At 42.0% G+C, this 12,728-nt stretch overlaps 1 protein-coding gene across 1 annotated transcript in view; it reads right to left on the reverse strand.

Moving 5' to 3' along the window:
• Window positions 1–12,728, reverse strand: part of LOC126262729 (probable G-protein coupled receptor CG31760) — a 682,895-nt gene that overhangs the window by 150,364 nt on the left and 519,803 nt on the right. The window contains exon 5 of the mRNA XM_049959532.1: window positions 4,793–4,861. Within this exon, the coding sequence (XP_049815489.1) occupies window positions 4,793–4,861 (69 nt within the window). The remainder of the gene's footprint in view (window positions 1–4,792; window positions 4,862–12,728) is intronic.

A 12,728-nucleotide genomic window follows, 5' to 3' on the forward strand; every position in this document is an offset into this window, starting at 1 on the left:
ACTACATTTAGCCTCTTCCAGTCTTTTCCATTGGGTCTTTCTTGCATCTTTATCTATTCTACTTCTCACACAGCAAAATTCGTCCTCAAGTGTCTGTTACCCAGGCCTAACATTTAGCTATGCAGCTTTGGCACCTCCTGCAAGTCCCATTACTTAAATTTTATTTTGATATGTTTGCATATCATAACTATAGGCTGAAAACATTTCAACGCTTCCTTCGTTTCACGCTCTCAGTGCAACAGAAACATTGTCTTGAAAGAAACAAAGCTTGCTTAAATCTTCCAAATTTATTTATTTAATGTTATCAGGTATAGTTTAGCAGCCAAGCCGATGACAGCAAATTGAGTTTTTCCACTTGGGTTTCCCTTCCATGTACAAGCAATATTTTAAAAAATCATTATTTGAAAATAATCAACAATTGGGTTTTGTAAGATTGTAATACTGTTAAGATGTGTGACGAAGAAGGAAACATTCCCAAGTGCCAATAAGAGATCTTGATGAAACTTGGCGTTGTGAAGAGGAGCCATAATGCAGCAATAACTGTACTTTTGCTGGTGCCCAGCTTCATTTTTGAGGGGAAAACGCACCTCAAAAGGTAGCTTAGCATATTGGGTATGGAGGGAAATTCTTCGAAATAGTTGTATATAAAATCGATTCTCATATAAAATTTGATACGTAATTAACATAACTGAATAATTTATAAACGAATTTTGTAATATTTTGAAATTCTGCAGAACACCGCTCCACTATTAATAATTCCGAAACATGAAAATTTTGTTACTGGATAAATCAAAGAAGCTTTCAAGCTGTTTATATACATGTGTAATAAAGCTGGTTTCTGAAATAAGCTATACACAAAGAGTTGTTAGAGTATTTTAACCATAACTAATAAAAATATCTAAAAATTCGTTATTAGTCTAGTTATTTATTTTACTTATATTTGATTTACCCATTAGCAGTGAAATTAAGCACAAGCAAAAAGAAAAAAAAACGCGTTACATTATTTTTCTCCTCTACATACCCGTCAAGTCTCGTCAAGATCGTTTACCGACAGATGGGAATGTTTACATGCAAGTTAAAAGAAGAAAGAATAACGTGACATTAGGTTAGAAAGAAGAAAACCATAAATTCCAGTACTTTTTTGTTTTAGAGAAATATTGATTTCAGTTAAGGTTATTTTTGGTGGAGGATGGCAGTTCAAGAAGGAAAAATATTTTAAAAATCTCTCAAAAGAAAAAAGGAAAAAAGTAGCTAAAATCGCTGACGCTCACTTCTGCAGTAGCTCTCGACATGGAGGTAAGCGATTAGATTCTATTGCTGTAAAAAATAATCGCAGCCTACACTTGGCCTCCAAGGGTCGGCCAGTTTGTGGCATAAAGCTCTTGAACACAATACTTTGCGCCAATGGCACGGATAAAAATCCAAGTCTCTCTGGGGAAGTGAATCTTGTTAAATTGTTCATAAAGATTCATCTATAAGGTGAGGAATCAACGGCCACGCTGGCGCTAGTCAAGAGAGGTAGGCGGTATGCCGGCAACATCACACGACACAGATATGGTACCACAACTTACATACATCCATTGCAGCTAACACATACACTTGAGACACAAATCTCACACATCGCAAAGAAAGAAGTATTTGTTGGTGGAGGAAGAAAACTCTCTCCGATTAGGCAGCTGAGACAAACCCTAGAACTTTCTCAGCTAACTGTGAAATACGACTTTTCCTTTTTGTTCATTACGAACAACTCAAAGAAAGACAAACTTCTGCGCTTGCTCCATTCTCTCTTCAAAATATACAGGGTGTTACAAAAAGGTACGGCCAAACTTTCAGGAAACGTTCCTCACACACAAAGAGAGAAAATATGTTATGTGGACGTGTGTCCAGAAACGCTTACTTTCCATATTAGAGCTCATTTTATTACTTCTCTTCAAATCACATTAATCATGGAATGGAAACACACAGCAACAGAACGTACCACCGTGACTTCAAACTCTTTGTTACACGAAATGTTCAAAATATCCTCCGTTACGAGGATAGATGCATCCACCCTCCGTCGCATAGAATCCCTGATGCGCTGATGCAGCCCTGGAGAATGGCGTATTGTATCACAGACGTCCACAATACGAGCACGAAGAGTCTCTACATTTGGTACCGGGGTTGCGTAGACAAGAGCTTTCAAATACCCCCATAAATGAAAGTCAAGAGGGTTGACGTCAGGAGAGCGTGGAGGCCATTGAATTGGTCCGCCTCTACCAATCCATCGGTCACCGAATCTGTTGTTGAGAAGCGTACGAACAGTTCGACTGAAATGTCCAGGAGCTCCATCGTGCATGAACCACATGTTGTGTCGTAAAGGCACATGTTCTAGCAGCACAGGTAGAGTATCCCGTATGAAATCATGATAACGTGCTCCATTGAGCGTAGGTGGAAGAACATGGGGCCCAATCAAGATATCACCAACAATGCCTGCCCAACCACAGAAAATCTGTGTTGATGACGTGATTGCACAATTGCGTGCTGATTCTCGTCAGCCCACAAATGTTGATTTTGAAAATTTACATTTTGATCACGTTGGAATGAAGCCTCATCCGTAAAGAGAACATTTGCACTGAAATGAGGATTGACACATTGTTGGATGAACCATTCGCAGAAGTGTACCCATGGAGGCCAATCAGTTGCTGATACTGCCTGCACACGCTGTACATGGTACGGAAACAACTGGTTCTCCCGTAGCACTCTGGCGGTGAATCGAGGAAGTACAGTACATACTGACGAAACTAAAATGAGCGCTAACATGGAAATTAAGCGTTTCCGGACACATGTCCACATAACATCTTTTCTTTATTTGTGTGTGAGGAATGTTTGCTGAAAGTTTGGCCGTACCTTTTTGTAACACCCTGTATATAAATGTATATTACTTACGATAGTGACAAACTGTCTCATATATCATTTTCTATTTCGGCATGTTGTTTCGATTCAACAGTACTTATTACTAATGCCTCCTTCTTATAAAGTACATGAATTACTCTGCTCTTCCTGTAGAACACTGGTAATTAGCTTGATCCCTAACCCACTCTAGCGGCCGATAGGTGGAAAAGGAACTAAAACACTTTCGTTAAACTAGTAAAAAGTTTTCACTACTTATTTGGTAAATAATTATTACTATATGCTTTAGTTTGTTGTAACCATGGTTTATAATATTTTAAAGTGTAGTTACTTCCCTACTTTACATCCAGAAAGTAAGTTACGCTCGCGTCCAGAGACAGCACGAGTAGTTAAGATAGGAATGCCTCCGGGCACGAGTGGAGGGAAGGTATGTGGGAGAAATTCAGCGCGGTTTCAGTTATGTGGCGGCAGTGGTCATCGCACAGCGCTTGGATAAAGTGGCTGTTCTGATACTGTCTACCGCCAACTACGATGTTCGTGTAGTTAGATTTTTGCACACTCAAAAGCCATCTCCGGCACAAATCCATCGCCAATTATGCGACGTATATGGACACATTATGAATGACCGTATGGTCAGACGATGATGCAGGCAGTTCACTGATGGATGAACCAGCACTGCCATTTGGCACTGACGTGGTGTAGTCTTGTACGAATTTTTACTGCGATGGGAGACCACAAATCCTCATTGTCATTCGCAGACACTGATAAATTGTAGGAGGGTAATCCAGAATATGTTATAAGGAGTTTTCTGACACGAGGCCCTACTCTTGCGTATGACAATTCAAGACCTCCATACAGCCAAAGCAACACGAAATGTGTTGAATCATTTTGGAAGGGAGATCTTCAACAATCCATCTTACAGCCCCGACCAAGTGATTTTCATCAATTTCTTCTCATAAAGTGTTTTCTGGCACGGAAACGATGCTGAGGGCAGACTGAAGTGACTTCCTAGCTCCGGACTATGGTGGCAGTCTCCTATTACATGGGCGTATAGTTAATTGAGCACCACTACGATAAATGCCTCAACAATGGTGGTGACTATCTTGTGATGTATCCAGTGAAGCTATGTAAATGTACTAGGAAACACGTTAATCATAGTGATGTTTTTGTTTTCTTTGTCGACCATCGGAACTCACACTCCGCATGCACCTCTTAAACCATCATTACTGTTGAACCCGTGGGCGGCTACAAAATTTAACTATTAACTGAGGTACAAAAGGAGGTGGTAGCTGACGAAGGTTGGTTACTCCTGTTGTAGACGATACCACGTTGCCTAACAGTAAAACAACTTTGTTCCATCCCAGATCTTCTAATGAATTCTGCCAGTAAACGAATGAAGTGAATTTTCCAATGTTTTTCCTAAATCTTAACTCTGTTACTATCTGCGGCAATGAAATTGTTACTCAGCTGGCCCTAACCATATATATATCAAACTGGTAATCTCTTAATCTACTTTATATTTTTCGTTTCACTCTTAGATGCTTCCAAAGAGCAGTTTGTGTTATCTCGGCACCTAGTGTAGACAGTTAACTAGGGAATGTACTAAAGAACACCGCTTTTGCAGCGGCTCTACGTAAACTCTAACCATGACCTGTTTCGATTGCAGGCCCGTTTTACATATGAAGATTTGAAAATAGTTGTAAATCTTCACTTGTTCTGTCACTTTTCTACTGAAACATGGGAGCTTCATACAAACAAGTATTTTAAGAAGTACATTTTTGATTCAGATCCTTCTTACACAAGGACAAAAACACAATTGGTTTTTTCAGTACGACATGGTAGAGCGTGCGGTCTGAATAATAGTTGCTGATATGTTCAGTTAGGGTCTCCGCTTTTAACTCACCGTGCAGTAGATGAAGAACGCGCCCAACGCGATGACTCGAAGCAGAACTGGACTGGCTGCCCGTACCACCTGTAGGCACACAAACAGATTTCATGTACCACAGTCTCTCAGACGCGAGGGACATCCATGCAATCATAGGTATTTATTAGCTAATATTGATAACAATACGTCGCATTTAACAGGTTCAAAATGTGTAAGCTCCCATATTCTCGTAGTCTGATCCACAAGGCCACATACTTAAAAATTAGAAAAATGCCCGGTTCTCAAAATATCCCTGTTAACAAGGTTAGAAGATGGGCACCAGCCACAATCACGTATAGTTTACCACAGGTCGCACGTAGAGTAATGAACTGCTGCATTTATTTTCACTTAGTATTCACACAATAAGATGGTCTCACCCATTTTGGTTTTTCTTTTATCACTGACCAGCCTCGATCCCCATTTATTAGTCAATCTAATCCTTTCCCCAGTTTCTCTCCATATCCACCACTCCATCTCCCACTCTTTCCATCTCCTCCTGCCTCTCCCCCTGTCCATCTCTTGCTCCTGCCCCCTGTGCCCATCTTCTCTTTCCCCCTCTGTCATTCTCCCCTTCTAATTCCATCTCCCCCTCCTCCTCTCTTTCTGTATCCTGCTTCCCTCTCTCTGTCCACCTCCTCCTCCCCTCCTCTCTGTGCATTTTCTCCTCCCCAACTTTCCCTGTGCATTCATCCCCTGTCCCTTCTGCATCCATGTCCTCCTCACACTTCTCTCTATCCACTACCTTGTCTTCCCTTTCTCTGGCCGTTTCCTCCTCCCTATTAGTTCATCTTCTCATACCCCACCTCTCTATCTATCTCTGCCCCCCCCCCCCTGTCTCTGTCCATCTCCGCCTTTTTCTTTGCTCTGTCCATCTCCTCCTGTCATCTCTCACTGTCCACTGTCATCTGTGTCTATATAGTCCTCCTTCTATCTGCACCTATATCCCCTTTCTCCCTCACTGTGTGAACCTCTCCTCGCCGTCCCATCTCTCTCCATGTTATCACACTCATGCCAATAGGGAGGTGACCGTTTTAACGACTGCAGTATTTCTTCCAAAGTGATATTAATATGTGTACCAAATTTCATCGAAATTGTCACAGGGGCTTAAGATGAGCTTTTTCCTTGTGGCCTTATTCGCATGCGCATGTGTCAAATATATTTCAAATATTTAACATATTTCACACGTAAAACTTTGAACATAGCTGCTAAGGTTCAGTGACCGTGTCAGAATTATATTAGAACAAATAAGCCCTCGATCACAAATACTAAGTCAAAATTGAGCAGGTTTCGACGCTACTGTGAGAGTCGTCTTCATAATTAGACTAATGTTCTAAAACATATTAGGTATATAATACATTAATAAAGTTAAAGTTTGTACTGACTGGAAAAGATGCAATACTTACAAGGTTGCAACCCTTGTTCAGAGTACGAGCAGCCCTTAGCGGCTCGTCATCTCAGAACTAATCATGACGTCGCCTTTCCGGCTTAGATCTTTTTTAATATGTGACTTATAAGTACTGCATCTTTTCCAGTGAGTACAAACTTTAATTTAATTAATGTTTTATATACCTAATATGTTTTAGAACAGTTAGTCTAATTCTGAAGACGACGCTCATAGTAACGTCGAAACCTGCTCAATTTTGACTTAATATTTGTGACCGAGGGCTTATTTGTTCTAATATAATATTTCACAAGTATTTGTACATACATTTACCTTCATGTCTGGCGAACTTTTCCATGCAATTTCATTTTTACGTAGTACTATCTGCTGTACAATGACATAATTTTCCAGGGACATTCCTTGGTGTATGTGTTTACGATCTGCGAATTGTAGTGAATAGCGTTAGTATCAAACAAGTAATAAATTCAAATGCCATGGATGATGGGGTAGTTTTTTACGCTCCTCACTATCCAAAGAGGGAAGAACGAAGTGCTAGGAATAAAAAGGGTAGTAGTTTGTCACCACTATTGTTCAATCTGTATAGCGGAGGCGCAATGATGGAAATAAAAGAAAGGTGCACGGGTGGAATTAAAATTCAACGTAAAAGGATATTAGCGATACGATTCGCTGATGACACTGCTATCCTGAGTGAAAGTGAAGAAGAATTACATGACCTGCTGAATGGAATGAACTGTCTAACGAGCACGGAATATGGATTGTGAGTTAATCGAAGAAAGATGAAAGTAATGAGAAGTAGCAGAAATGAGAACCACGAGAAACTTAACATCAAGATGGATGATCACGAAGAAGTTGAAGTTAAGGAATTCTGCTACCTAGGCAGCAAAATAACGAATGACGAATTGAGCAAGGACATCTAAAGCAGCCTAGCACTGGCAAAAATGGCATTCCTGGCCAAGACATGTCTGCTAGTATCAAACATAGACCTTAATTTGGTGAAGAAATTTTTAAGGATCTATGTTTGGAGCACAGCTTTGTACGGTAGTGAAACATGGACTGTGGAAAAACCGAAACAGAAAGTAGTCCAAGAATTTGAGATGTGGTGCTAGAGACGAATGTTGAAAATTAGGTGGAGTGATACGTTAAGGAATGAGGAGGTTCTGCGCAGACTCGGAGAGGAAAGAAATATGTGGAAAACACTGGCAAGGAGAAGGGGACAGGATGACAGAACAGCCCTCAAGGCTCCAGGGAATGACTTCCATGGTACTAGACAGGGCTCTAGAGGGCAAAAACTGTAGAGGAAGACAGAGCCTGGAATACATTCAGCAAATAATTAAGGAAGTAGGTTGGAAGTGCTACTCTGAGATAGATATGTTGGCACAGGAGAGGAATTTGTGGCGGTGGCATCATTCTAGTCAGAAGACTGATCACACACCCAAAAAAAAGAAAAATTAAAAGAAGAGATACATTCGACAGGCGCTCTGGCACGCGTACGTCTTAAGGACACGGGAGTGACCTAGAGGGTCTGCTCAGTCTGAGTAATGGTACAGGCAGTTGCACAACGCTGCTCCTGATTATGTAACAAATACAGATGAACTGGACGTAAAAATGTGGAATAAACTGAACAACTAAGTGACTATGTATGGCAAAAGCTGGTAACTGTGTTACTCGTATTAAGACAGTGATTGGACCAAAATATGAAAACACCACGAGGCACGCCTGCCCTTCAGTAAAATTTGCTAGCCAAGCGCGTAAATCGCACTACTATATTCTTTGACGGAAGGAATAAGTAACACGTATCCAGGAAAGATAAGCCTAATGAGAAATTTGTAGAACTGTTCTGTCTTCCAGAGTTCATTTGCCATCAGTTATAGCGAATTAAACCACCAACATTATACTTTGATAGCCAGATTAAAGCTTCAAGTGATGATTGTGCAACTTAAAGATTGATGTTTTTGGCAATAAACGGCGAACCGAGGACTGAACATAAAGTGCATCTTAAAACTTTACATACGGCGAATCGTGCACATGTTTGTGTCGAAGACTCATTTTTTCTACACAACTTTCTAAATGAAACTTCCTGGCAGATTAAAACTGTGTGCCCGACCGAGACTAGAACTCGGGACCTTTGCCTTTCTGCAAGGTTCGCAGGAGAGCTTCTGTAAAGTTTGGAAGGTAGGAGACGAGATACTGGCAGAAGTAAAGCTGTGGGTAACGGGTGTGAGTCGTGCTTCGGTAGCTCAGTTGGTAGAGCACTTGCCCGCGAAAGGCAAATGTCCCGAGTTCGAATCTCGGTCGGGCACACAGTTTTCATCTGCCAGGAAGTTTCATATCAGCGCACACTCCGCTGCAGAGTGAAAATCTCATTCTGGAAACTTTCTAAATGTTTCTGCTACATCTGTATCTACATATATACTCCGCTGGTCACTGTTCAGTATGTAGCCGAAGAAACTTCGTATTAGTGTTAGTGATTTTCTGACTTATTCCGTTCAAGAATGCAGCGAGGATATCAGACACTGTGCAGGTCCCGTACAGGTCCCAGTCTGCCTTGTCTTATGAGACTTATAGCAAATTTATGAATTCTAGCATAAGCATTCTCAATTAAATGTTCTGTGACGTACCAGTGTTACACAGAGAAGTAGGCCGACTTTCTTATGTTACTCGAACATCTCTGCTACAGTTCATGTGACCTATATGGAAGTTCTACTGTCCTAGCAAGGCGCCTCTGAAGTCGGTTAATGTTTGTTGTCATACCTTCTTGGTAAGGAATCCAAACGAGAAATTCTTTAAAACTTTTCCGTGCTTGCGTCATGTATGCGATTCCTTTCCAGTCCACGCTTTCCCAAGGCTCTTGAAATTACCTTAGTCGCTGACATTCTTTAATACTGTTTCTATGTGCTCGACCCGTTTCATGTCGGCTGTATGTATCACCGCTAAATATTTAAGTGGCAGGATGTGTTCCAGGTATTGCTTGTATAGTCCACTGGAACAGGATTTTTTACTTTCTTTACTGTAATCTTGATTTTGCATATGGTTTCACTACAGCAAAAGGTGACATTTTTCAGGTATTTCAACGTTTTCTTACGATCTTTCAATTTCAATGCTTTCTTCTGTGCAGAAACGTTTTCATTTCCTTGACCATATTAGATAAATCGTATATACTGAGCTTTTTCTCTTATTTAAAAAAAATCATTACATATTAAATAACAACTTTCCATTGAATTACTAAACTATTGTACGAGATATCAATGATTTATTCTCTTTGTGACGCAACTATTAGTTTACATTAATACAGGATGTAGATAATATCAAAGTATATATATTTCGACTGAGAACATATGGTCTCTGATGTCAACCTGTACTGTTAGGGAACATTTTGTTTGTGGTGGTGACGAGATATGTAGTGTCGATGTCGGTGACTGGTTTGTGTACTAAAGGTTAAGAACTGCTCTGTTTGCGGTTGGTTTTTAGTCTGCTTGGAAAAATACCGACTCACGTGCGATCATGACCGTCTTGTGACACCAGCGACGACTTCATTGTAAACGCCCCAATTCAGTCGCAGTTATCACAGCTTTGTGGCACAACAGTGAAGATGGGACGGTTCGCTTACTCTGAAATGCCTGAGACGCATCTTGTATACAGATCCTGGAATGGAAATGGACGAGTTGCTATGAGGGAATCTCGACAGCACCAAACATTGTGACATCAGCGTCGCTTGCTACTTGAAACAGGCCTTTCGCCGCGCAAGTATGCATGGTACTGGACGGAATCGAACAGTGCGATCTCCCGAAGTAGAAAACGACCTTCTGCGACGTGTTAAAGACACTCCATCAGCAGGTACACGACCTACTGAGGAAATCCTTGGCGTCAGACAGAGACTGACGTGGAATATGTTAGGTGACCATCAGATCCATCCTTTTTATCTTCAATGCGCAGTAGTATTAGCATCTGAAGATTTTCCCCCAACGATTGCAGTTAGCACGCGGTTTATACAGCAGACTGCTCTGGACCCATGTTTCCGGCCAAGGTCCTGTACACCGATGAGGCTTTGATTACTCTTAAAGACTGTTTGAGTATGCGCAGCACACATGTTTGGGCACATGTGAATCAATGAGGTACTCATCATCGTGCTCATGAACTGCGATTTGCAGTTAACGTGTGGACCGGAATTCTCGAGGATAGGTTGATTGGTCCATACATTCTTCCACTGCACCTCAACGGACGGATATGTTGCATTTTCGTGGTACACTTACCGCCATAACTGCTGGAGAACTTACCTGTGAATGATAGACACCCACTATACTTCCAGCACGATGGACCGCCAGTCCATTTCAACATTCCTGTGACGAATCATTTGAGAACCGCCACAGGGAGTCGATGCCGAGGTGGCCGTGCAACCTGGTCACGTAACTCACATGACCTCACGTATCTGACTTTCTTTCTCTAGCGGCATATGCAGCAGCTTGTATATGAAATCCGGTCGGAAACAAAAGAAGACGTCGTCGGTAGACTTGCCGCCGATGCTGGTAGCATTGCGGATATGCAAGAAATCCTCGAATGGACACGACAACCAGTGGTCCGATGATGTACTGAGTGTTTCCAGGCCAACGGCCGCTCATTTGAACAGTTCCTGAGAATGCTACTGCTGTCATTAGTATGCTAATCTTCCTTCTGCGCAAATCGTTCTTGGTATCAGAAATGGCAGTCAGGGACCGTATGAAGTCTAGTTCAATATATTTTCTGTGATGTGGCCGACTTTCTGTATCAATTTCAAGAAAAAGTTTCGGAACACTCGGTGCATGTATAAACAACATTCAGAGGGATACTACATTACTGGCCATTAAAATTGCTACACTAAGAAGAAAAGCAGAAGATAAACGGGTATTCATTGGACAAATATATCATACTAGAACTCACATGTGATTACATTTGCACCCAATATGGGTGCATAGATCCTGAGAAATGAGTACCCAGAACAAGCACCTCTGGCCGTAATAACGGCCTTGATACGCCTGGGCATTGAGTCAAACAGAGCTTGGATGGCGTGTACAGGTACAGCTGCCCATGAACCTTCAACACAATACAACAGTACATCAAGAATAGTGACTGGCGTATTGTGACGAGCCAGTTGCTCGGCCACCAGTGACCAGATGTTTACAATTGGTGAGAGATCTGGAGAATGTTCTGGCCAGAGCAGCATTGGAACATTTTCTGTATCCAGAAAGGCCCGTACAGGACCTGCAAAATGCGGTCGTGCATTATCTCGCTGAAATGTAGGGTTTCGCAGGGATCGAATGAAGTGTAGAGCCACGGGTCGTATTACATCTGAAATGTAACGTCCACTGTTCAAAGTGCCGTCAATGCGAACAAGAGGTGACCGAAACGTGTAACCAATGGCACCCCATACCTTCACGCTGGGTGATACGCCAGTATGGCGATGACGAATACACGCTTCCAATGTGCGTTCACCGTGATGTCGCCAAACACGGATGCGACCATCATGATGCTGTAAACAGAACGTGGATTCATACGAAAAAATGACGTTTTGCCATTCGTGCACCCAGTTTCGTCGTTGAGTACACCAACGCAGGCGTCATGGGTAACCGCATCCAAGGTCTCCGAGAAGATGGTCCAATCTGCTGTAAACGTCGTCGAACTGTTCGTGCAGATGGTTGTTGTCTTGAAAACGCCCCCATCTATTGACTCAGGGGTCGAGACGTGGCTGCACGATACACTACAGCCATGCGGGTAAGCTACCTGTCATCTCGACTGCTAGTGATACGAGGCCGTTGGGATCCAGCACGGCGTTCCGTATTACACTCCCGAACCCACCGATTCCATATACTGCTAAGAGTCATTGGATATCGTCCAACGCGAGCAGCAATGTCGCGATACGGCAAACAGCAATAGCGATAGGCTACAATCCGACGTTTATCAACGTCGGAAACGTGATGGTACGCATTTCTTCTCCTTACACGAGGCACCACAACAACGTTTCAGCAGGCACCGGTGATCAACTGCCGATTGTGTATGAGAAATATGTTGGAAACTTCCCTCATGTCAGCTCGTTGTAGGTGTCGCCACCGGCGCCAACCTTGTGTGAATGCCCTGAAAAGCTAATCATTTGCATATCACAGCATCTTATTTCTGTCGGTTAAATTTCGCGTCTGTAGCACGTCATCTTCGTGGTGTAGAAATTTTAATGGCCAGTAGTGTATATATTTACACTTCACGATGTCTCAGCCAACCAACATACATCTTATCAAATGATGCTTCCATCTAAGAAATTCCAGCGTCACCTTCGAAAGCAGACAAACTCTGCTGAAGAGATAATATGTAGTCGTGCCCATGACCACCGATGACGCTGTCACAAACATGCGTTTCAGAATTACACGGGATTTAAACAGTAATGACATGTGTTATAACGGGGGAAAATTAAATAAAACATAGCTGGGTAGGAATATTAAAATGCTGTCACATAGCTTTGAGCTAACAAACCTGTAATTTCCTGACCCA

Source organism: Schistocerca nitens, chromosome 6 (genome assembly GCF_023898315.1).
Source record: "Schistocerca nitens isolate TAMUIC-IGC-003100 chromosome 6, iqSchNite1.1, whole genome shotgun sequence".
NCBI classification, from domain to species: domain Eukaryota; kingdom Metazoa; phylum Arthropoda; class Insecta; order Orthoptera; family Acrididae; genus Schistocerca; species Schistocerca nitens.